The sequence below is a fragment of the Maniola jurtina genome, chromosome 6 (assembly GCF_905333055.1).
Source record: "Maniola jurtina chromosome 6, ilManJurt1.1, whole genome shotgun sequence".
In the NCBI taxonomy this organism is placed as follows: domain Eukaryota; kingdom Metazoa; phylum Arthropoda; class Insecta; order Lepidoptera; family Nymphalidae; genus Maniola; species Maniola jurtina.
Window position 1 is genome coordinate 8,530,155 of NC_060034.1, and position 25,924 is coordinate 8,556,078.

The 25,924-nt window shown below is 37.2% G+C and overlaps 1 protein-coding gene across 1 annotated transcript; it reads left to right on the forward strand.

Annotated features, from left to right (window-relative positions):
- The first annotated feature begins 264 nt into the window (after positions 1-264).
- On the forward strand, positions 265-22,676 carry LOC123866167 (G1/S-specific cyclin-D2-like). The gene is made up of 4 exons (XM_045907559.1): positions 265-834; positions 3,500-3,715; positions 8,203-8,359; positions 19,859-22,676. The coding sequence occupies exons 1-4, from the start codon at positions 592-594 to the stop codon at positions 20,140-20,142; spliced, it is 900 nt and encodes a 299-aa protein (XP_045763515.1). The 5' UTR covers positions 265-591; the 3' UTR covers positions 20,143-22,676.
- Positions 22,677-25,924: the final 3,248 nt, after the last annotated feature.

Below are 25,924 nucleotides of genomic sequence, written 5' to 3' on the forward strand. Positions count from 1 at the left end.
AGTATAACGACAAAAATATTATCATTCCCCATCCCGAATATTGTTTTTCGGCATAAAAACTATCTATTAAAAATGTTGACCCGAAGTATTGGCTATAAGTACCTATCTGATAAAATAAAAGCATTTAATATAGCTACAGAAAACGTCCAGTTAGTTTATTTTAAGTATAGATCTAGCACTACTAATAATGCATCGCGGTCTGTGGTCTAACATAAATCCACGAGGTACCCTCAATACAAAATGTAATAAAACTTTCTCAGGGAACCTTAAGTCGTGCCTAAGTTTTTATCAAATAGTCTTTGCAAAAAACAAACAAAAGGTTAAATCGAAAGTAAGCTGAGGAGTGGGGAACTCGCCCTTAGCAGAGCTGCGACAAGGCTCCACACGCGTTCCTATACATGCCGCCAGTCGCCAGTCAAGTCGACACACACTTGTTTGTTAGCCGCTAGCTGGGCGGCTGTGTGGACGGTGACAGCGCTCGTGAACAACACGTAAACTAAAACATTGTGCGAACTTACGTGCTACCTCCATGCTACTTATGTTCTAGATTATGGACATTGTGGTATTACAAAGTGTTAATTTGTGGTGAAAATGGATTTGTCTTGTGGGGAAAATCTACAAAATTCTGGACATATTAGCAACGGTAGTGGAAGAACGGTGGTGGTGGACATGTGCGTCGCCGGACCTGACCGCGCCTTGGACCGCGACCCTAGGCTACTGCCGAATCTCCTCATCCTAGAAAGAGTGAATGCTTTGCACACAGATTATTTTGAACATGTACAAATTGATATTCAACCTTTTATGCGAAAAGTTGTCACTACTTGGATGCTGGAGGTAAATCCTAAACTCTTATATTATGAATTTTTGTATATTAAATAACTCTATATCTATCTAATTATAAAGACATTAAAAAAATTTTGTTCATTAAAACTTAACTATCGCGTCCGACTTCCGACAACAGCTGATTAAAGTTGAAGTGAATGACCTTAAATTTGTGAGAGCTTGGAGCTTTCTTTAGCAGCTATCTTCGTTTCTTAGAAGTCAAATTTTTCATATTATAAACAAAGGTTATTATTATATTTTTCAAATATAGAATTGAGTATTAAAGTAAGTTATTATCACAATGATTACCACATGCCTTACAGATATCCATGGATCGAAATATTTTTTATTCTACCCTCAACTGTGCTTTTACTTTGACTAGTGAGTGAAGTACGGGTTGATATTTATTATAGGTAGCTATCTATTTTAACATTTAAGTTACTTTGTACCTACCTGCTCTGACATTGTTTTCAAATAGTCAAAAGAATAAATAGGTAGGTAGTAGGTACCTAGGTATTCCGCAAAATAATTTAGGCAGAGCTTAATTGGTAAGATTTTCTATATCAGGGATTTTTTCAGAGGTTGGTGAGTATTGATTTTTGGTATTTATTATCAGACTGCGGCAAAGCCAAAAGGAAGGGTTATGATTTTAGCAGTCTATGTATGTATGTGTGTATGTATGTTTGTATCCAGATTCTGTGTGTTCCACCGTAGCGCCTAAACTACTGGGCCAATTTTGACGAGTGAGGTGTCAATTGATTCGTCGTAAAGGTCCGGGTGACATAGGCTACATTTTGATAAATAATTGACCTAAATCAAAAAAAATGGGGATGGTTCATAAATATAAATGTACTACAACATTAAAATATACCAATATTTTAGCGTTTATTAAGACGATCGTAGTCGGGTTTTAATTTTCAACTTTATCTTGTGATACCTACTCGTAATAATGTAGGTACCGTAGGTACATAGAGAATTTCTGATTCAAATGAAAGACAAGTATAATCCACGATCCACGTGATGCACGTGTATTATCTACGCTAGATAGGTAGGTACGAGCCCTTACAATCTTCTGATGCGAACGGAAACTTTTTTACAGTAGTTTTTTGTTACGAAGGCTCTGTTCAAGTTCAATGAGCAACGGAATCTTTATAACGCATCGTAACCAGGATTGCAAAAAACAGCTTAGGTAGTATACCTATATTATAGCTTATGTATTCAACGGCTGTCCTGCCGACGTTTTTAATGGGATGTTGTTGTAGCTTTTTCTAATAGTTATGGTCGTTATGCTAATTTTTCTTAGGCCACTAGTAATAACTAACGTAAGGTTGAAAAGAAAAACCTATTGGAAAGATTACCTGCTGATTAGAGAAAAGTTCTGGTTATGCATCTATTAGGTGTTGCCTGAGTAGATTAACGGCCTACGCAGACGAGGGACTATTGTCCTCATCGCTAAGAATTGCATCGCTTAGCGCATACGATGGATTAATAGTATCTATACCTACCTACGGCGAAAGCGAAACACCGTATCATACTTCACACTCATATTATAAAGGCGAAAGTTTGTGTGAAAGTATGTGTCTATGTTTGTTACTCTTTCACGCAGAAACTACTGAACGGATTTGGCTGATGGAGATAGGTTGTACCCTGGATTAGCACATAGGCTACTTTTTATGCCGGAAAATCAAAGAGTTCCTACAAGATTTTGAAAATCTAAATCCACGCGGACGAAGTCGCGGGTGTTAGTTAGTATGTATATAAACGGAAAAGATGACTGACTGATTGACTGACTAATCTATTAATGCATAGCTCGAACTACTGGACTTGGGCTGTTAAGGTGCCCCGCACTCGAACTGAACTGCAGCTGAACTGCGCGTCGCGTCAGCGCCCCGCGCGTACATCACTGCCGCGCGGCGTGGCTGGAGAGAATATTGTGCGGGGCGCTGACGCGACGCGCAGTTCAGCTGCAGTTCAGTTCAAGTGCGTGGGCACCTTTAGGCATGCAGATTAAGTATGACGTAGACATCCGCTAAGAAAGGATTTTTGAAAATTCAACCCCTAAGGGGGTAAAATATGGGTTTAATATGTACGCGACTTTTTCCGCGTGGAAGAGGTCGCGGAATAAGCTAGTAAAATATTAGGGACTTTTGTCCTCCGCAGATAACAGGCCCTTGTCTGCGCATGTTATATTGATTTGATATAAGTAGGTACCTACCTAAATATTGATATAATTATTCAATCTTGTTTACCTTCATGCCTTTCTTCGAACTTTTCCTTTTCGTACTTGTAAATTTTGAAAGTAGGTTCCTTCCTAACTGGTTTAAAGTTCCATGAAAGCGGTAGTATATTTTTTATTTTACTATTGTTTTGTGCGATAACTTTTGTACATCGATAGCTGATAAGAATTCTAAACATTCCAGTTCCAAAGTTTAGATGTTCAATCGATTCAAGTTCAGCTAATTGACTTGTACTATATGTACAGTTTGTAAGTTTATTTTTATGCACTTGTATTTGAATTAAAAAAAACTTAAATAAGTACAAAAACAAAAATATTTTAAGCTGTGCGAATGAATTTTTTCAATTTTGTTTTTTTTTAATTCTGTTGCATTTCGTTCAAAATTCTGGTATATTAGTAATGCAGTAAGGTCGTAATTGAAATGAATTGTTGCATTATCAGGTGTGCGAGGAGCAGCAATGCGAAGAGCAGGTGTACCCCCTGGCCGTGAGCTACATAGACAGGTTTCTGGCGCAGCGCGCGATCTCACGGCAGCAGCTACAGCTGCTTGCAGTCACGGCGCTCCTCCTGGCGTCCAAGTTCCGTCAATGCCATCCACTTTCTGTAGATCTTCTCTGCGCCTACACTGACAACTCCGTATATCCAGAAGAAGTGAGGGTAAGTTTTTATGAAACCTTACTTATCCATATTCCATACTATAATATTATAATTGAGAAAGTGTGTCTGTCTGTCTACAAGAGATAGCTCTTGTAACATTGGTATATCATCATCATCATCATCATCATAATCATCATGATAAACCCATCGCCAGCTCACTACAGAGCATGGGTTTCCTCTCAGAGGAGAAGGGGTTTGGTCCTAGTCTATCACGCTGGCCAAGTGCGGATTGGCAGACTTCACACACCTTTGATAACATTATGGAGAGCTCTCAGGCAAGCAGGTTTCCTCCCGATGTTATCTTTCATCGTTAAAGCAAGGATGTTTAATTACTTAAAACGCACATAACTCTGAAAAGTTAGAGGTGCGTGCACGGGATCGAACCTCCGACCTCCGATTAGGAGAGAGACGTCCTAACCATTAGAAGCTATCACAGCTGTAAAATACAAGATGATCTTATTGGCACCAAGTGCAATTATTTGAACAAAAGGTACTTTTGTTTATAACTAACTTACACCCGTGACTTCATCCGCGTGAAATATGCTTTGTCCACCGGCCGGAGCCTTTAGGTATGACAAAAATAACATGTCCTACAAAATATAAACTTAATATCTTGGTGCTCTTTATTATTGAACTCATGGATTTCTTTTATGGTCCCGTACCTCAAAAGGTAAAAGGCACCTTTATAGGATCACTTTGCAACTGTCTGGCTATCTGTCTGCAAGACTAATCAAGGGAATCAATTTATTTGTACTTCCCGGTGACCTAGAATCATGAAATATGGCCGCTAGCAATGAAAGGGAAAAATCCGAAAACAGTGAATTTGTGGTTACATTACAAAAAAAAATTGTGTTATTTCTTGTACGATAGTACGGAACCCTTGTGCGAGTCCGACTCGCACTTCACCGTCTTTTAAATTTATTTTTTAGGCGTATAATAAACTGATGTAGGTACCTACTACCTACCGAAATTTCTAACCTTAGGTACAGACAGTTATGTTGAAGGAAGGATAGAATTACAATTTTAAGTAGATCGGTATCAGCATAAGGCTTAATTATAAAGCAACGCGTCGCAAAGCAGCTATACACCTTACATCCTGCGACGACCGCAAGGAGTAGTGCATTGGTTTGATTGTACCGTGAATGAACTCGATTAGCCGAGTCAAATGTCATACCTTCACCCCAAGGGACACCATTATATTGCCTGTTTCCTTACAGTACTGCCTAGACTTCCGGTAATTACTTCTTCCTCGACGAACTCATGGAGCGGAGAGGATACTAATGTCGCCTTTCTTAGCAGTAGTTACGTATGTGTGACCGAGTGTTGAAGTCGCTACTTCCGACGGAAATGTGGGTAGCGACACATTTATGTGATACGAGTAATGATAAGACGCGTGATAGGTACACTGATAAGTTTCTTTTTACATTCATAGTAATTGTTCGCGACAGATCGAGATGGCAATTGTTCAGTCGTTTAATCGATTTTAAACGTTTGGCACTGTGATACCTTGTATTCCGGGGAAATCCCTATTCCAAAAGGCTGCTTTTTGTCCTGGAAAATTAAAGAGTTTGCACGGGATTTTCAAAATCTTAAAACCATGTGGATTCGTCATGGGCATAATCTATTTGGTACAAAGATTACAAAAATAGCTTGCAAATTACAAAGGCTGTTTTTTATTCCGGGAAATGAAGAGTTCCCTTGGGATTTTTAAAATCTAAATCCACGCGGACGAAGTCGTGCGCATCACCTAGTTGTTATGAATATTATGAATGTCACCAAGCCACAATTGTAATTTGTAATATTGTGTGAGCAGGTAGGCAGGTGTGATTAGTTCAATTAGTTTCGTAGCGCCCGTGAGTTTGACTTGTCACATTATTCACACGCACTATCACCCTCGCTAAACAAATGTTTTTCTGTAATAACCAAGGATCCAATTTTTTCCCGAGCGTTAATAGATTTTTATTCAAGTAGACTTTTACAAGTTCCTTTGAATCGTCAAAATAATTTACCACTGGTTCGGCTCCACCTTAATTGCTCTCAAACTGAGAGTTTTGTCGTTTATCTATTTTTTTTATTTAATTTTATTCCATTACAAGTTAGCCTTTGACTACGATCTCAACTGGTGGTAAGTGATGATGCGATCTGTGGACACAGGCTAACTTGAAAGGGGCTGTGTCCGTTTTTAGGGTTCCGTACCTCATAAGGAAAAAGGAACTCTTAGGATTACTTCGTTGTCTGTTTGTGAGTCTGTCTGTCTGTCAATCTGCCCGTCTGCCTGTCTATCGAGTCTGTCGAAAAAAAACCTAGGCTATAGGGTACTTGCCGTTGACCCAGAATTATGTTTGGTAGGTAGGTAGCATATAGCATAAGTATATAGGTCTTATAGCATAAGTAAAGAAAAAATCCGAAAACGAATTGTGGTCACATCACTAATAAAATAAAATGTGTGTTAAAATTCAAAGTAAGACAACTATACCAAGTGGGGTATTATATGAAAGAGATTTGCCTGTACATTCTAAACAGATTTTTATTTCTTTTTATGCATTGTAGTTTTTGATTTATTGTGCAAAATGTCGAAAAAAACGAACGGAACTCTCAGAGTCGGTAGGGCGGTAACCCGGTAACTAGCCACGGCCTCCCACTTTATCAAACTATAAACAATCTGGAAATTATGATTTTCCAAATTACCCCTGCCGGGAATCTATCTCGGGACCTCTCTCTTATAAGACCACAGAGCTCACCACTGCGGCAGGGAGGCCGTCAAATACTTTTATATGCGTTTCCCAAATTCCCACACAACGTGGAAGGTTAGACAGTGTTCGTATGGTAATTTGTCCTGACATTTGGTAAAATGTATACCTAATAGGTACATAATATGCCTTAATTATGAACCATGACCGTGAGAAACCGCTCATCGTTCTTTGTAATGCGGAGGTACCGTATGGTATGGTACTCGTAGCATACACTTCCTTGCAATTAATTCAGGCGATGATCCTGATAAGTCTCAAACGCGCATGATAATGAGGTCGAAAGGCATACAAGAGTAAGTTCCCATAGTTCGGTGCGATAAGTGCTTACGATACGGTAACATTTGGCGTCGATGGACTGGCAGAATGTTGTTTTTAGTTGATAGTGTTTTTATTTTAGGACGGTCTACTTAATCAACGCTATCCCATACTTATTTGGCAGTGGCCTGGTGAGGCGAATGAGGCGAACCACTACCCTAGTGGTTCGCCTCAGTATTCGTTTACTTCAAACTTTTCGGAGGTGTGTTTTAAATAATTGAACATAAGTAATAATCAATAACGGTGAAGAAAAATATCGTGAGGCAATCTGCATTCCTGAGTGTTCTCCATAATTTTCTCAAAGCTGTGTAAAGTCTGCCAATCCGCATTTGACCAGCGTGACAGACTATCATTCTAGGAGGAAACCCGTGATCAGTTGTGGACCGGTGATGGGTCAATTTCGATGATGATGGTGATGTTTCCCTCGCCCTCCCAACGCTAAACATGCAGGAAAAGTAAGCCACCAAGCAAGCAATACGCACCACCACAACGCAACATCACACATCCTCCAAAACACACTCGACGCACATTTCACTTCGATACCGGAGCATCCTCAGATGTAGATTGCTTGCTCGGCGTCTTGCTTTTCCTGCAAGTGGGAGGGTAGTGCATATCGCATGCTGCACGTTGCACAATACAGATTTATCTGTTTCAGTGGATTATAGCCAATTAGGCTTATGGTTCCCTATAAGTATAATATGATGGACTTTCCAAAGTAACGCCTACTTTCTATACATCGTCTATATTTTACTTATTAGGTACATACTCATTAATTATTATTTTAGGAGTGTGGGAATACTTCACTTCAAGCTACTTCAATGTCTCTTTACCGAAACAGATAATTACATTTACCCCTATTAATTCAAAGTAAAGCTTCCCTTCTCAGTATCCCTAGACGTTGGTTCCCTGTTTTGCCCTTTTCTTTTACGATAATTGTAATATGATTCGCTATTTTTTGCGGTTTCCGCCTGAGCCTTCGTGTATGACGGTTACGATTCAGCTGTAAATGTACTTCTAACTACATTGCACTGCTTGTACCTACCTACTACGTGAACGTCTTAGCTTCTTTTATTTTATACTTACATGTCTATGGAGTATGGACTGCCGCGTTGCAATTTTTAGGGTTCCGTACCTCAAAAGGAAAACGGAACTCTTATAGGATCACTTTGTTGTCTGTCTGTCTGTCCGTCTGTCGTGTCTGTCAAGAAAACCTATAGGGTACTACCCGTTGACCTAGAATGATGAAATTTGGCAGGTAGGTAGGTCTTATAACACAAGTAAACAGAACAAATAAATAAAATTAGTATTTTCAATTTTCAAAGTAAGATAACTATACCAAGTATAGAAGTAGTATAGGGGTACCATATGAAAGGGCTTTACCTGTACATTGTAAGACAGATTTTTATATATTATTTGTTTCAGGAATGGGAAGTGATGCTGCTACAGCGACTGAACTGGCAGCTCTCAATAGCGACAGCCTTCGATTTTGTGGAGCCTCTACTTGCGCGAGTGCCGTGGGGCCGAGCTAACTCTCTCGTGCGAATCCATGCCCTCACACTTACTTCCGTTTGTTACACAGGTAAAACATACTTGTTTATTCAAACAGTTTCTCTTTCTACAAACTCCTGAAAAAGCTTTTCTAAAGTGGTTCTCGATTTAGTTTTATTTTTAAAAATTATAAACACAACCCTTTTAGAACATAATTGCTTCGAAAGAAAATGCAACAAGTTTTCATGCCCGTGAATAAAGGTAAGTACATCTGTTAATGCGATGTTTTTAATCTTAAACGAAACAGTTTAAAGTTTTAACACAAGTCTCAAATCCTATTTTTCAACTAAATTAGGAAATACGTCAGAAAAACATTTTTAAATAAAAGAAAGGTTTTTGTGATTTAGTCAACCCATAATTATTAAATGTATTTTAAATCATCATCATCATCATCATCATGATCAACCCATTTCCGCCCCACTACTGAGTACGGGTCTCCTCTCAGAATGAGAAGGGTTTAGGCCATAGTCTGCCACGCTGGCCCAATGCGGATTGGCAGACTTCACACACCTTTGAGAACATGGAGAACTCTCAGGCATGCAGGTTTCCTCACGATGTTTTCCTTCACCGTTAAAGCAAGTGATATTTAATTGCTTAAAACGCACATAACTGAAAAGTTAGTGGTGCGTGCCCGGGATCGAACCCCCGACCTCCGATTAGTAGGCGGACGTTCTAACCACTAGGCTATCACAGCTTATATTTTAAATGTTTACATACAAATCTATATTTTATACATAGTTTTGGGAATGGAGTTGGCACATGAAGGTATGTCTGTGATGCCGTAACATGCGGGCCGTTTAAACTTCGGCCTTCCTTGACTTTACGCAAATTAATTAGGATAGGTAATACTTAGCTAGATTAAATAGTTGACTAGCTATTTGCCTAACTTTACTTTGAACTTTATTATTTTTACCAACTGCAAAGATAAGAGGGGCCCTGAATTTAGGATTCTACAACTTTTCATCCCTGAGTAACTTTAAATAAGTACCTACCTAAGTAGGTACTTATTCTGCTTAGTTCATTTATGTGTTTTACTTGTAGAAAGAGAAGAATAATATGATTTTGTTATGAATGTCTGATAGCTGAACTCTTCTATTAGTCAGAGTGTGCCCAACTAGTTTCGAACACGTCCGGGGTCCTCTTGCAATGGGCCTTTGCTCGCGACGCGGTGCCAAGGAGACTACGAGTCGCGCGAGCTACGAGATAAGACGACACGCGAGGCGCCTTCTCCTTGGCCCTGCATAGCGAGCAGAGGTGCATTGAAAAAGGACCCCGGGCGGCTTCGAAACTAGTCGGGCATTTCTCTGACTTAGAGGTGAGTTAAGCCATCAGACATTTAGGCATATTTATAATGGATATATCTCTCTAATTTAAACGGTACACTTAATTTTGATCCAAACAGGACACAAAACATTCGTACTGATTCTGATGGCAACAAAATTTTAGAATAGTCGCATCTTTTTCTTATTAATGTAAAAGAACTTATTATAATTGACAATGACTTATTTTGTTGAAATTGTTTGACAGTCAGAAACTATAGGTACATTAGTACCCAATTTGAATAAATGATATTGACTTGGACTTTGAATTTGACTTTAGTTCTCTCTGCTAGGGGTGACGTGAAATCAAAGATTTAGAAACTTTGTCGAGGTTTTGTTACATAATAATTAAGAACGCCTACTTTTTTTTAGCGCTGGAAAATGCCTTTACGCCTTTATGCCTTTATGCCTATCTACTTCTTAGCAAATGTAGAAAACAACTTGTTACAACTTAGTCATTCAATATACTAGCTATAATATTAAACGGTGCTGGGAGCATACTTTTTAAATATTTAGAGTAGCACTTTCAAGTTAATTTTCTATCCTTTTTTAACAATATAAAAAGAAAAAGATACAGATACTCTTTTAGTTTAGAGTTAGACTTAAGAGAAAGACATCAGAATCGACGTCCATGACTTTTCGCTGCAATCATATCATTGCACCACTGGCGTTCTGGACCAAATGTGTCCTCTCATTGTTATTATAATGCGATTAGAGTGCGTGTAGCGGAGTGGAGTGGTCACGAGCATGGAGGGAGGGTTCGATATGTATCGGAACGCACATGCCGCTAGTGCTGTGATATCGTACACCTTGTGCCGTCACCCCACAAATTGACCCTCTCCGAAAAACCTCCCCTTGTTAAAATACACACAAATTATTGCAATTGTGTTTAAATAATTGTATAGCTAGGTATGTACCTAGTACAGGTTTTTTTGGTAGAGACTAGATAGATAGCAAGGTACAAATTATTATTATTACATTGTACATGATATGAGTCATACTCGTAAGGTACCTACGTACATATTAATATTATGTTGCGAATTGCGATCACCCTTATTAAAATACGAGATGATGCCTGTGACATCACGTTTACCTAGAATCTTATAGATCTTAGAAGTCTTATAGATCTTATACATGCAAACATCCAAACTTTTATATCCAAATTTTTTTTATTATACTAGTAAGATAAAAATAAAACATCACTCTAGTATTTAGTTGTTTATACTTTATTCTAAGAGATGTTGATAACCCGAGATTTGTATCTGGCCCTAATCTGATTTATAACCTCGTCCCAGTCCACACTATCATGTGCTCAATACGGTCCTGTTATATTAAAATAAACATAGTAGGTAGGTACTTGAATATACCTACGTAATAACATGATATTTAGGGCTTGCTGTTTACGTAGATAATATGATACCTACAGAATTTTATATGTGTACCTAAATACGCTAAGCTTACCCTTGAATCGCTTTTCAGAGTGCATTTTCCACAATTTTCAAGTAAATACTTAAGCTTTCAGAGATGAATGCAAGAAAACCACATTTTTTCATGGGTTTATGATAATGAGTAAGAGAAACACTACCTTTCCACGAGATATCTAGGTATTTAAGGATGCATAATGAAGGGTGTGTACAAGGCCCGTTAATAGGATCGTTTTTTTTGTTAATGAAGCTCACCGAGTTCTTTTCCATCAGATCGAATTTATATGTGGGTTCCAAAGATGTTAGAGTGATGTTAAACTATTCATCCTTCGCAACATTCTGTACTTTGTCTTTGCAACTCATTCCCGAAATAATATCTAGTGGAACGGCAGCAGGCACCCATCTCATAAAGTTAAAATTGAGTTTAGTTGTTCATGGGTATTTTTTAGTCCAAAATATTATAATAGGTAGGCAAATAAGCATGTTAATTCCATAACTTCTCAAGTCTCATCCAAACTAGGTATCATAAATCAAATGAATACGAGTTCTAGATTAGTGTAAGAAAGTAAAGATAATAATAATTATACTTTGGTCGTACAAATAATTTAAGGAACGCGATGACACTTAACCCTGTACAGCCCCTATGGTCCATCGCATCCTGATAAAAAGTTATTTATGACTAACAGTTGGTTAGCCTCCATTGGCTTACCACATCGTCTAAAATAGATCAACTAATTAAAAATTTTAATAGTTCTCTGTGGGTATAATAACAACGGTATTAAAATATATAACAGAAAGTTATGATTAGTTTCAAAATCATTTATTTTTAATGATTCAAAGCAATTTACGAGTACTATACATTATAAATCCAAAAGTGTGTCAGTTTTTCTGTTAGCTTTCACGGCTCATCCGCTTAACCGATTTTGACGAAATTTATATACAGAGAGTTTAAACATCCCGAAAACGGACGTACGCTACTTATATCCCGGAAAATCATTTTTGACAATTATTCTAAGTAGAAATGAAAAAGAAAAGGGCCACAACAAACTTAGCCTTGTTATTTTTATGAAGAGTGTTTGATTATATTTTCCATAATTTACTCGTAAGATAAAGGGCGGAAATATTAAGTAAGAGCTCGTGTCCACTGCACTAGCGTCGGGTGCCGGAAGTAGGTACTCGTAATTGTCGGTAACCGATCGTGAGTTACCCTAGGTGTTAACTGTTTATTAAAACTTGACCCCTAAATCATCATCTTGCCGGCGGGGTTTGTTTACGAAATACGCCCATGTAAGTTGAAACTTTTTTCAAAACCCGTCGTGTTTGTTCAAAGTTTTATAAAAAACAAAAAGTTCAGGATTCGTATAGCATACCTACTTATTACATAATGTGTTTAAATCGTTTACCTATTTTTTACTGAAGCAGTTGATAAAGCAATTTTCACACTACTGCCCAAAAAAAGAGTGTAATATTTTCAGGGTGTATGTATAATTATGGTTTTCTTGATTCCACCATTACTTCTAAATACCTGAACAGATTTGGATGTATGGGATATCGTTAAAATCCTTAACATCATGCCCAGTGACACTCACACTAGCCAAAATTTATTATTGAAAAATGTGAAAAAGTTTTTTTAGTTAATTTTTTTGGCAGGACAGTTAGGTTTTTTTCGAGTATTCTACAAGATATCATGCAATATATTTTCTGTAAAGTTGTTAGCCTACCAGTTGGTACAATTAAAAGCTTCAATTTTTGAATTGGACATCTTTAATCTAAAAAGACTTTTGTCCAAAGGTAGATAGCAATCAAACATTGCGTGTGTATTATTGTAGTAAATAGTAATGCAAGTAACGGTGTCACGGCCGTGGTGACTTATGAGACGAGCTGGCGGCGGAGGGGAGCGGCGCGCCAGCTGAGTCGGCGACAATGCGCGAAGACGTCCCGCGGCCATTGTCGTCATCCGAAAACCCAGGCCCACCGCGACAAAGGGGCCCCGACAAAGAGCGTCTCAGTACGCACCTGGCGACCCGACCCTTAACTATCTAACCCGATACTTAGCGACTCAAAACGTACGAACGATAAGGTATATCACGGTATATCTTACACTTAGATTAAGTTTTCGTTCTCGCTTCCGACCTATTCCAATGAAGTTCATAAAAAATATTTATATGATAAAATTGAAGGTAGGCAAATATAAATAATCGCTTGATATTTCCTTTGTTCCTATTCTCTGTGGCTTTAAAAAACGTACCGTACCGCATTGACTGCATTAAAAATTTTGTGTGTAAATACTAAATTTGCATTCCTCGTATCAAATATAATTTATTGTACTTACAATCGTATAAAACTGTAACTTTTAATCTTTTTAATAAAATTGTAGGCATAACATAATTATTTGAACACAAATTATTTCGCCCTTTAAATAATAATTGTCATAGCCCATAGGTTTATATTTATACGTAATAAAACATACCCAACTGATTTTACGAGCACCCGTTTTAAGAACCCTCAAAGAAAATAAATATTTAAAAATGAGACATTAGACGTATTCAGTATTATATTACATCTAGTTTCACACAATTAGATAATGACATTAACTATTTGCAACCCTTGCACTTTCGCGTCTATTTGTATAAGTAAGGATTCCCATTGAGGGTGAGGCGAGACAGGTTTTCCAAACGGAACTTAACGGTTCCTAAGGTCTGTTAAAGCGACGCTCATTACATTGGCTGGGGTAATTAGGAATAGGGTAAGACGGGGGTGTATTCTTAGCCTTGTGTGCCCCTTGGCTCGTGCCCAGCAGATGTTGGTCCCAACTGACGGCCAACCTGTCGCACAACGGATCGCTTCGGTCCGGTGATCGCCGGAGATTGTACCTGATACGACTGATTACAACTCACATACCTACTCGTAATATACATTTTTGGTGCATTTTAATGAGCTACCTGCCGGCCGCCTGTCACTATTGTTTAACAGACCAGGATTTAGTTTACCAATTTTATTGTTTTCGATTTATTCATGACAAACGACCTCCTCCGGCTTCGGCAAAAAATATAAATCCTCTTTATTCCCTATCACGTGGGAACTTGAAAAATCCTGCCTAAAAAGGTACCTACCTTAATATAGGCAAGGAATATCTTGTCTATATCACGGTAATGGTATGTACAGTATTCCAACTTCATAGAAACGGACGAAACGCGAGCTATACCTACGCACCTCGATGTCGGCAGGCGCTCGACATGCAGACAGTCGCGACTGTGCCGTAGTGACGAACGGGCGGTGTTTTGTTTTTCTAACAATAACCGCGCGATTTTTTCGTTGTATGTGAAACCCGATCAAAGAAGCCACAATTTCAGCTCAGAATGTCGGTATTTAAGGTACCGGGACTACAATAAGATTAATTCGCAAACTTTTTTGATTGTACCCAGCGATGATATTGTGGAATACATACAAAAAATGGAGAAAATGTTCCGAACTTCATTTAAAACCAAATATATAAATTGTAAAGTAGCTGCAGGTGTCTATAACCAAGTAAAAGATATTTATTCCTTTTTCTCTATCTTGCCCATGTTCCCCAAAACAATTTTTGATTAAAAGCTATAGGGATGCGGATTTTTTAAACTTTAAAATTTAATAATTCGTAACATTCGTTTAATTTCCTACGTCTCAGTCGAGGCGCAAATATTTTTCGGTCTCAAATTATAAGACCGATTTGTTATTCAATCACAAACATGGTTTTTTAATTAAATCTACCAATCAAAAAACAACACGCATTTTTATTGAACATTTCCTATGCAATTCACAAAGTATTTTATTTGTTTATATAAAAAAAGTATATTTACAATCACAAAACTAGATGGAAACACAAAGTAGGCAAATGTAATTAAACTGCTGGAGGCGGGCAGCCCTACCGCATGTTTACGTACCGCGCATCTGTAGGTATTTATTTCAAAGAAACGGCCGAGTTAGAATACTGTATAGATAATATTACCGTGTCTATATTAACCTACCTTTATCATATCACAAAATAAAATTTTTCTTCTTATTGAAGTGCCGTCTCCTACCGGAGGTTGGCAACCATTAGGGCTATCTTCACCTTGGACGCTGCTGCGCGGAAAAGAGATCGGGTACTCTGCCATTACCATTGGCGTAAATTCTTGAGACATTATGTTCTTCTTCAGACAGGTAGTCTTCTGCCAGCTAATTAATAAAATACAAGATAAAGTTGAAAACTAAAACGCGACTGCAATCGTCTTAATAAACGCTAATATATTAGGGTAAAATTGTTTTTCTTTCGCTTGGTATATTTTAATGTTGTAATACATTTATATTTATGAACTCAGAATTTTCTCCTCTTTCATTTGACACCCCACTCGATACAATTGCAAAAAAAAATTTTGGAGACATCACTTTTTCATGTAATTAATATCCATTAGGTCAATTTTTTTCTTATAAAATGTAGCCTATGTCACCCGGACTTTTACGACGAATCGATTGACAGCTCATTCATCAAAATCGGTCAAGTAGTTTAGGCGCTATGGTGGAACACACATAATCTGGAAATAACCTTACATACCCACATACATACATACATACATAGACTGCTAAAATCATAACCCTTCCTTTTGGCTTTGCCGCAGTCGGTTAAAATAGTGTTATATGTTCTTGTGCGATGGTACGGAAGTTTACGGAACCTTTCGTGTGCGAGGCCGTCTCGCACTTGACCGATTTTTTTGCACTGCCATAGCTTGTAGGTAGGTTAGGCTTATATTTACCTGTAAAGTGTAAAGGTCTACGTCCACTTAGATTTTCATTTCCTTAACCGTCGACGACTGACTTTATTAGTTACCCGCAAGCTTGACCTTAACGTGTAAGGCTTTTTTTTTTCTAATTAAAATAATGAGTCATTCGCGTGTTGCGATTGTTTTTTTTAATGAATAGTGTAAGGAACTTTTAATGGAGTTAGGGTGGCAGCACATGTTTAAGATTTCGAACTACCTATTACTAGAAAATCAAACCTACACCTATCAAACTAGGTAGTAGATATTACTTTTACTAACTTCTTTTAAGTTTATTTTGTAGTATTTTATTAGGAAATCAACAGCTTTTTTCTACTAAGGTATCTTAAAGCTAATAACAGGTTTTTACGAATAAACTTACCAAGAGTACCTACCTTGTGAAACACAGTAACAGGGCAGTAAATTAAACTACTTTATGTTTCACTACAAAGTATGTACCTAACAATTTAATTAAAATTTGACGTAGGTACACTTCATATTGCCATAAAATAAGTCAATGCTGGACTCACTGTAGAAAGGTGTTTTATAACCAGAACCACCCACATTAATTAATTATCACCCAATGACCATAATGTAGGTACCTAGGCATGAAGCTTACCTACTCGTATATAACAGGACCAGGCTCCAATGCAGAGGCCTCCACTCAGTACCATCTTTCATGCATGTACGATTAGTAATTTCAACAAGGATCGATGACTACCTATATACTCTATCCGCGGAAAGGAGTTACTATCTATATCGCTCTCTCTCTCTGTTACGTTATTCCGTACAAATGACAGAAACAAAAACTTCAGTGGGCGCTAATCATTTTGAGGCACCAATCGATCACAAACGAAACCATATTTTCTAATTGAATTTCGAATGGCTTTTGAATTGAATTTTGAAAATAATATGTTTGTGATTGGTTGGTGCGGATTCAGGTTTTTTAAATTCCGGTGAACTCATTGATTTTGCGAGATAAAAAGTGGCTTATGTCCATCTCTAGGATGCAAACTATCTCTGTACCAAATAGATGATGCCCGCGACTTCGTTCAGATGAATTTAGGTTTTTCTTAGAACCGTGCGGGAACTCTTTGGGCACCTAGCCTATGTCCGTCCCCGGAATGCAAGTTATCTCTGTAGGTAGTCTGTACAAAACCTCAAAATCGATGCAACTGATGGGCCGTAATAAGCTAGTAGACAGACAGACACACTTTTGCATTTATAATACTTATGAATTATACTATAAGAATGGAATATATATTATACTTTAAGAATGGAGTAGGTATGGACACAAGTATGAATTAGTCAAAGTCATTTATTCAAATGTACACTTTCTGATTGTCAAACAATGATGTAGTGGTTATAATTAATTATATTAACTTAAAACTAAAGCTACGAGGGTTCCAAACGCGTCCAAATCTGAGAAGAGCCCACAACAAACTCAGCCGGGTATTCTTATTTACCATAAGTATACTATCTGTGGCTAAAAGGATTCTAATGTGTGACGAGCTTTAGACGTATGTAGGCGGGCAGTGACCCTACGGTTACCTAAGGAGGCAGCAAACGGAAGGGTCGCGCCAGGTGGTGTCACATCTGCCGTCTTGACTTCCCTCAGCCTTTACACCCAGTTCTGAGTTGTTTCGCTTCATCACCTCTCCTTCACCGTTAGAAATATTATGTAGATACATTTGCAGTAGGTACTAGCTACTACGAGGAATATGTCGATGCGCTTATTAAACCTGTTATTTACTTTTTGCAATGTTTCCTAAGGAGTTAGAACTTTTAATAATTATTTTAATAACCAAGCGGTTCTTAAAGTTTTTAAAATAAATAAACCAACTTTGGTTTACGTGCTTTAAGAACATAATATATCTACTTACCTACTAATCGTAGACTTTTGATCTGATTTTGTAGATTGTACCTAACTAGTTACCTAAGTATGTAGGTACATTCTACAAAATCGGATCAAATTGAGAACCACCTACTTTTTGAAGTCCGTTAGTAGATATTGTACTTATTTATACCCTCCAGTTTTTATCACAATAAAAAAGTATTATGACACGAGAAGAATCCTATTCGGTTAGTGGTAATCTGACTTGGTTATCGGGGTTATCGGCATTCAATAAGAGTGTCATTGATTGGGCGTCTCGATATTAGTCTCCAATAAATCCAAACAATAAAATTTCGCCTTGGCCCTGGCGAAATTGCAGCTGCGCCCTTGGCTAGTAAACTTAAGATGTAAATTACCATTATTCCCCGTCTATTGTCCCATACGCAATGCACAAAGATGCAGACGGGGAAGGCAGGCACAAATCTGGCAGCTGTTCAACTTTGGCTTCCTTATTCTCAAACAACAATAGCGATACGCATTGTGCAAAATGTAGCGTGATGATTTTTTCACTTGGACCCCATTTAAACTTTTGCGATATTCTTAATAAGTACTAGTTAATCTGCCTGGCTTCGTTTGTGAAGTAATATATACCACAAGATGATGCCCGTTACTTCGTCCGGATTTAGATTTTGTTTAAATCCAGTGGGGACTCTTTAATTTCTTGGGATAAAAATTTGCCCATCTCCATTTCCGAGACGCAAGCTCTATACCAAACTTCATATAAATTGGTTAAACAGATGGGCATTTAAGAATCCCGTGGGAACGCTTTGGTTTTCCGGGATAAGAAGTAGCCTATGTCCGTCCCCGGGACGTAAGCTAAATCTGTACCAAATTTCATCAAAACCGGTTAAACTTTTGGGCTGTGAAAAGCTAACAGACAGACAGACACACTTTTGCAGTTATAATATTAGTATGGATAAGTTACTGATGATTAGTTGATTGTGGTTCGCGTGCATTTAGGTTTCTAAAAAATCCCATGGGAACGCTTCATTTTGCGGGATAAAACCACAGATAAAACTTATATAAATAGGTAAACCATGCAAAAAATCACGTCGATCCGTTGCTCCGTTACGGCAAGATTGAAGGACAAACGACAAACCAATAAATCAAAAAAACAAACACGCTTTCACATTTAGGTAAGTATAATATAATATGGGTAGGTAGTGATATACATACAATTTTTCAACCCGGTCGTGATACAGAGTATAATAATTTGGTCACGTATTGTTTTATTGCGTGAGCTGTCGGGTTGTCGGCGAAACAAGCCGTGAATACGAGTAGATGAAGGACGCTGAGATGCAAGGTGCCATGCCACCTGTCGGCGTAGGTAATTATCTTGCAACAGATGCTACCTACCTCTACTACCTGTGCCTGCGAGCTTGTTTGTATCCGCATATTAAAGCTTCGGAGCTTAAAGTTGAGATCGAAAGTCGAAACATATCGTATGAAAAAACTTAAGAATGTCGGCTTGATGCATATTGGTATATAAATACTTTATGTATATTGGTGTTTACTGTTATTGTTCACTAAAAAACTAAACTAATATAAATAAATGATGCCCGCGACTGCGGGATTTAGAATTTTAAAAACTCAAGGGAATTGTTCAATTGTATTCTGGGATAAAAAGTAACTTATATCCATATACGGGTTGCAAGCTGTCTTTGTAGCAAACAGATAATGCCCACAACTTCGTCCACGTGGAATTAGATTTCGCAAGAATCCCGTCAGCAACTCTTTAATTTTTCGGGACAAATAGTAGGTGGCCCCGGTCCATCCCAGGGACGCAAGCTATTTTTGTACAAATTTTTTTTCGCATTTACAGTACTTAAGTATTATGGTATTAGCATGGATGGATTTAACAAGATTATTATCGTTAAGTAGGTACATGGCTATTGGCTACCACCTAGGTAATTAAGCTTTTTATTGCACTTCGGATTAAGTCTACCTAAGTATTTAAGTTCTTTCCTTATGCGTCAGTTCGTCCAATGCCCAATCCAATAATAACATTCCAGTTTACTTATCTTGTTTTCAAGTTTATTTATTTATTTATTTTTATCGTCGTTCAATGTCATGTTATTATTGTAAAGTTTAATGACCTGAACATTCCCTTGTTAACAGAAACGGAGTTCCTGTTGGTGCCTCCGTCGCTGATCGCTGTGGCGTGCATAACGGCAGCGGCGAGAGGGTTGCGTGTGCGCATGACCATAAACGATCTATGCACCCTCACGAGCACGCCCGCCGCGGCCGCTGAACTGGTCGCGCGGCACGTCGAGCGAGTGCTGGCGCGAGAGACGCAGCCGCAGGAGCCTCGAGCCAGGCACGTCCAGCCCGTCAAACAGAGCGCCCCGGAACAAACACAGCTACCCGACACCCCGACGGACATCCAAGATGTACGTTTTTAGACCTGCATAGAAAAAAGTGCGACAGCAACACCAAGGCAGAGCATCAAACTGAAGGCGTGTACGACTACACTAATTATTGTAATTCAAGGAGCTGTATGAAGAACTCGTGGCGGCAGCGACGTGGCTCCAACACGCGCTTCTTTCACGCCGCCGTATATTGTGTGTAAATTTTTTACGTAAATAACTACTAAGTAAAGTAAAATTCCAAATTAATAACTCTTTAGAAGTTGTTTTGTAGAAAAAGGGAGAGCAGTTTTTACCGTTTTATGATTCTATCGAAATAATATATTTCCTTATGTTTAAATTAAAAGCTACTTACCTAAACTCATGTTTACCTACAGTATATTTCAGTTTAAACATAAGTTGTTAGATACTGTATTCAACACTGAATTACATCTACTGGTGGTATAATAAACCTAAGCTAAGGATTTAGGTCATCTTAAACTATAAGTAGAAATGTAAATTAAGTAGGTACATTACCTACTACCTACCTGTCTATGAAAGTTAAAAAAAACGGTTTTTTTCGAGTGGCTTCTGGTCGAATACTGAACCTGTTCAGGACGTAATTTTGTCTGTTTTTGTCATTTTGTCTAAAAAATGTCAAAAAACTGTCTTTGCTGACTGACTTAGTCACTTTTTTACTCTCTCTTACTACAAATCAACGTTTTTCCAATATCCAGATACTATAGGGTCACTTTACCTAGGCACATCCTACATAAATAAGGATAAGTAGATGATACCCGTGACTTTGTCCGCGTGGATTTCGATTTTTAAAAATTGCATGTAAACTTCGATTTTCCTGAATAAACTGTTATCAACTGTAACAATAACATGCTATACCAAATTTCGTCAAAATTGGTTAAACGGATGATAAGCCTATCATCCGTTAAACTAGCAAAGAGACAGACAAACAGACACTCACACTTTCGCATTTATAATATTAGTACGGATTGATCTCGTCGGTATTGATGAAATTATTATGAATCGTTTTTTTACGATACTTACGATAGTTTTTTTTGTCGCGCACCTGGGTACAAGAAAGTCAGGACGCAGGTATGAAAAAAGACATTATACCTAATAAGTAAGTATATTCCATTTATTCAATACTAACTACGAAGATAGATTTGTCCATTGATCTCAAATTATTATTTATTTAATGTGTTTTAGTGATAGATTTACGTTATTATTTATTACTTAATTCAGATTAGAGTACAGTTCGACAGTGCGCACGAATTAAGTTTTGCTATTAGTATGTTGATCTCCGTTGATTCCAAAAATTATTTTTAAGCCTGTTATAATGCTTTTTCGCAATCACCGGTAGATAGAATACTTACCTAAAGCTGATATTATTTGAAAACAAAAACTAAATATTATCTTACTAAATATTCAACTCGAATCTGTATGTAAAATTCGAATACTTTTAAAATGTTTGTATCTATAACATAAACCTTGATGTGTATCTAGGCATTTTGAGTTTTTGTGTTTTGTTTGATAAAAACAGGATATCAGTTAACAGATCCCAAACAAAATTGATGAAATTAGGGATCTACTTAGGTACATGTAGATTTTAATATTAGATGATTTCGAATAAAATGTTAAAGTATGTAATTTTGTTTATTTAGGTCGATGTTAAGTTTAGTAAATTCTAGTCATATGTTTTACACATTCCTGTTTTCGACCAAACTTTATATTTAGATTTAATTACTTATAAATAGTTACGTAATTAGTGTAATATTGAAATGTCACTAGCAATACATTCTCTCTTTAGATAACTCGAAAATTATAATGATTAATTACGAGTATCTTCTAAGTAGGTATACAATTATAGTGTACAATTTTGTAGGATCACAAGCATTCCTGAAAATATTTTTTATCCTATATAATACCTACTGCTTGTAAATTATAAGTAATTATTATAAATACTCATAATACGAGGATAGTGTAAAGCAAGTGGCCTTTCTGTAATTTATATCTATTGTATTGTATTTAATAACTTTATGATGTAAACTTTTGTACTAAGGGAGATTTATTTTAAGTTAAAGTACCGAGGCGTGTCGAACGTCACGCGATGGCGATTAAACTAATTAGGAAAATTAATGATCGTGCTCATAAGTTTGTCTTGAAACAATTAAAGTTGATGAAAGTTTCATTAAATTGGATCTGAATCCGGTAACTACATATTTTTTCATGACTATCTAATCTAGCTATCAATAAATTATTCTCTAAAATAATATTAATTAACTGTTTGAGATTAAAAGTTCATTAGCTATTTTTTTATTTGATAAAGAGGTTTGGTTACTTCCGTTTGAAAGGTCGAGCTTTTTTCTGAATAAATATTAGATTCAACCTGTAAAATCATTAAAATATTGTTTAGAGCTTCATTGTAGAATATAGATTGTTTCTTTCATAAATATCATGCATAAACTATTTTATTTAAGTATCAGCTAAACAAGTGTGTTACTTGCTAAGTCTGCCAGGTCAATTTGTATAGTTTGGTTTTGAAATTATAATGAAAATAAACATCGCAAAGCAATTTTTCGTCTTTTAATTTATTACAATTTACAATAATTTATTTTGTACAATTAAGTAGGTATGTACAAAATAAATTATTGTAAAGGACATAGGTGCATATCTGAAAATGAAACATAATTAGTCAATTGAAAAATACATTATGTGACGATAATGGCGATACCTACCTATCAGACGATTCATTTCTATCTCTCACTCGGCATTTTTTACTCGAAATGAAACGTCTGACTCTGAACACAAAATTAACCAAAAGTGACAAAAAACGAGACAATCACTCGAGTGAACTCTAAATGAACCGTCCAAGAACCAACCTAACTCCATGACCCAGGTTGGAATCGAATGATTAGTTTAGAAAATCTGTATTCATGAAACGTCTCCTATCGCTTTCATGATAATTATATCACACATAGTTACCAACTACTTATCACAAGCAGTATCACAGAGTAGGTGGGTACTTTTTACATAAGCAGTATGTTATGGGAGTCGTACCTCTTATGGTATGGGATCGCCGACCACCAACCAATGTAGGTACTCTGTGGCCGACCACCTGCTAGCTTGCGTGGGACTAAAATTAGTTTTTAGTTTGCGCCATCTTTATTTATTTTATCAAAATAAATAAATTATAATAAGACCACACACACCGCTAGATGGCGCTACTACATACTGGTGTGAACCATCACGAAACGAGTGAACCGTCCTGCAAAGAATGTTCTGAACAGGCATTATATGTACCATCTAGTTATGTAGAATGCCAATAGATGGCCCTTTATGTTATTTTGTACAAGTTTTACAAGAGATGGCAATGCAATGAATGCAATAATATAATTTTGGTCTTGCGAACATTTTTCACGTTTTTCCAATGCTGACTCTGCTGACTATAATTCGAACCTAAATAGCTAGGTATGTCTAGTTCACTTTGCCTACGTTTGATTTTTTTTTCTATCCACTTATGAATGGTATCTTAATACCTACCATTGTTTTCAATACCTAATGGTTGGTACAATATTTCTGCAGTACCTACGTAGACCGTACCTATAGCTGTTGTGTACAGACTTTATACAGCAAAACTTATTAGATTAACTAATTATTATTATCTATCGTAAGTAGGCAGGCAATCGTTTAGGGATTCTCATAAAAAATGAATAAAGTACTTAGATAAGTAAGTACGTAACGTAGGTAGCTTTATCGAAAAAAAAATTGATTTTTATGATATAAGTACTAAAGTAGGTAGCAAAATATCACATGAATGTTATCGGTGGTAGTGGGGTTTCGATTCGTTTACTCGCCCCAAAATAAGAAAATATACACGTTTTATTGTAAAATACCTAGGTATAGATACCTACCTGCTTATTCAATTTAAATTTCGCGTCTCGGTCAGGAGGTTTATCTACAATTTTCCCATTTGCACTCGAAAGTCCGATACGACACCAGGGGAGTAAACACACGGAGGTTCAAGGGGGCGGGAGGGTATTTGGGGACTCCGCAAAGCCAGCCGTTCGAAAAAGCCAGGCGAGGAGAGCTCGGGGCGTCGGCGTCGAGGCAAACACACCGTCTCCGGAGAGCCTTCATTAGTTGTTCAAACACCCCGACGGCGGCTACTTTGACAAGCGACAGCACTGTTCGACCTCCGTCTACAGGATTCTTCCCCTTCACTGGTCTAAGGTTAACTAAAGAGCTATCAGAATTATAGGTATATTGTAAATAGATTGGTAGGTATGTACAAGATAGGTACCACCTATATCTACTAACCGCCTCGTTGGTCTAGTGGTTAGAATCATTGAGGTTTCGGGTTTGAATCCCGGGTCGACCCAAAACAGATTTATTTTACTTATACAGTAACTAGATACCTACCTAAAGGCCCATGGCTTCAAAAATCCCGTGGGACCTTAATTAAATAATTTTTAATCCTTAAAATAAAAAATAATGATTCGTCCTCGAGATCCAACTGCCTCTGTAAGTACCTACCAATTTTCGTCAAAATCGGTCAAACTGAGGGGCCTTGAAAAGCTAGTGACAGAAAAATACACTTTCGGATTTATAATATCATCAAGAATAAAGTTGATGAGTTCCGAATAATATCTAGACATAGCTGATAAACAAATGTAGGTAGGTATTAGGTATCTATACCTAGTCTGGCAGGCGTTCGGTCTCGCAGTCGATGATGGCTGCTCATCAATCACTGGCGCAGGTGCTTGTCGGAACCCTCTCTTCGCGGGCTGGTAGCTAATGTAGAGAAAATTCTAAAATGTACCTTCTTACAAACAACACTGTGGATGGACTCACTATACTTGTAGACACCTACCATATTTACCACATTAAACACTGCCTTGTTGAAACATCTGATATTGTATTTACCTACAGACTGCTGTTCAATTCTTAGTAATTTGACAATCTGATTCATGTTATAAAAGGATTCTTAAATCTGGATGAAATCGCAGCATTGCATTAAGGGGTAGATAATAATATGTATATATTTTATCGCAACCATACGAGCCTATTAAAAATGTTGCAACTATCTTACTCTCAATGAACTCTTTTACATTTGTAGCTAAAGAAGTCGGAATTCTTTTTTGTAATGAGAGTATCCGATCTAGCGAAAGATATAAATTACAAAATCCATCGCACAGTTAAGTATATATTTAGCCTGTTGTCTACTCAGTTCAGTTCAGCCTCAGTGAACACTCTCAGAACCTCACTTCCATCGTATGGCGTAGATACCTACCTACTAATTAGTTAGTTACTAGTAATCGTGACTAAAAATGTTTTATACTCAATAATATCCTCTTAAAAGAACACCTAACAAGTGAATTGTAAATCAGAAGCAAAACAAAGAAGTTGTAATAGTATGCTCGAAGCATTGCAACTAATCTGATAATGCGGCGGTTATGGGAGAGGAGAGCGCGTGCGTCTCCTAATTCAATTTGCGCCCCGACGCGACGGAGGCTGAGGCCACATGCCGCCTGCGACCCCATACTATGCTGTTTTTAATTAACGATAACTGAACTATACGTCACACGTCTTAATAGTTAGCCCGTTATACTTAGCGATACTCAAAATATGCATCACCTGATCATAAGATTGTGTTATGTCATAATAAGTATTACGTGTAGGTAAATGCTATGTCGATAGCACTAGTATATGGAATCTGGGGTCAGGAGTTTATGATTATATCAGAATTATTGTAAACTATGTTAATATTTGTCTTAAATAACTTTAAAATAAATAAGCAATAAAGTAAGATAACTTAAGTAAC

What these genes read in the sequence shown, in the direction of transcription:
- LOC123866167 (XM_045907559.1), top strand. Translation starts at nt 592, where the DNA reads ATGGATTTGTCTTGTGGGGAAAATCTACAAAATTCTGGACATATTAGC. An exon ending in TCACTACTTGGATGCTGGAG is followed by an intron (nt 835 to 3,499) that starts GTAAATCCTAAA and finishes TTGCATTATCAG; the next exon opens with GTGTGCGAGGAGCAGCAATG. An exon ending in TACTTCCGTTTGTTACACAG is followed by an intron (nt 8,360 to 19,858) that starts GTAAAACATACT and finishes CCTTGTTAACAG; the next exon opens with AAACGGAGTTCCTGTTGGTG.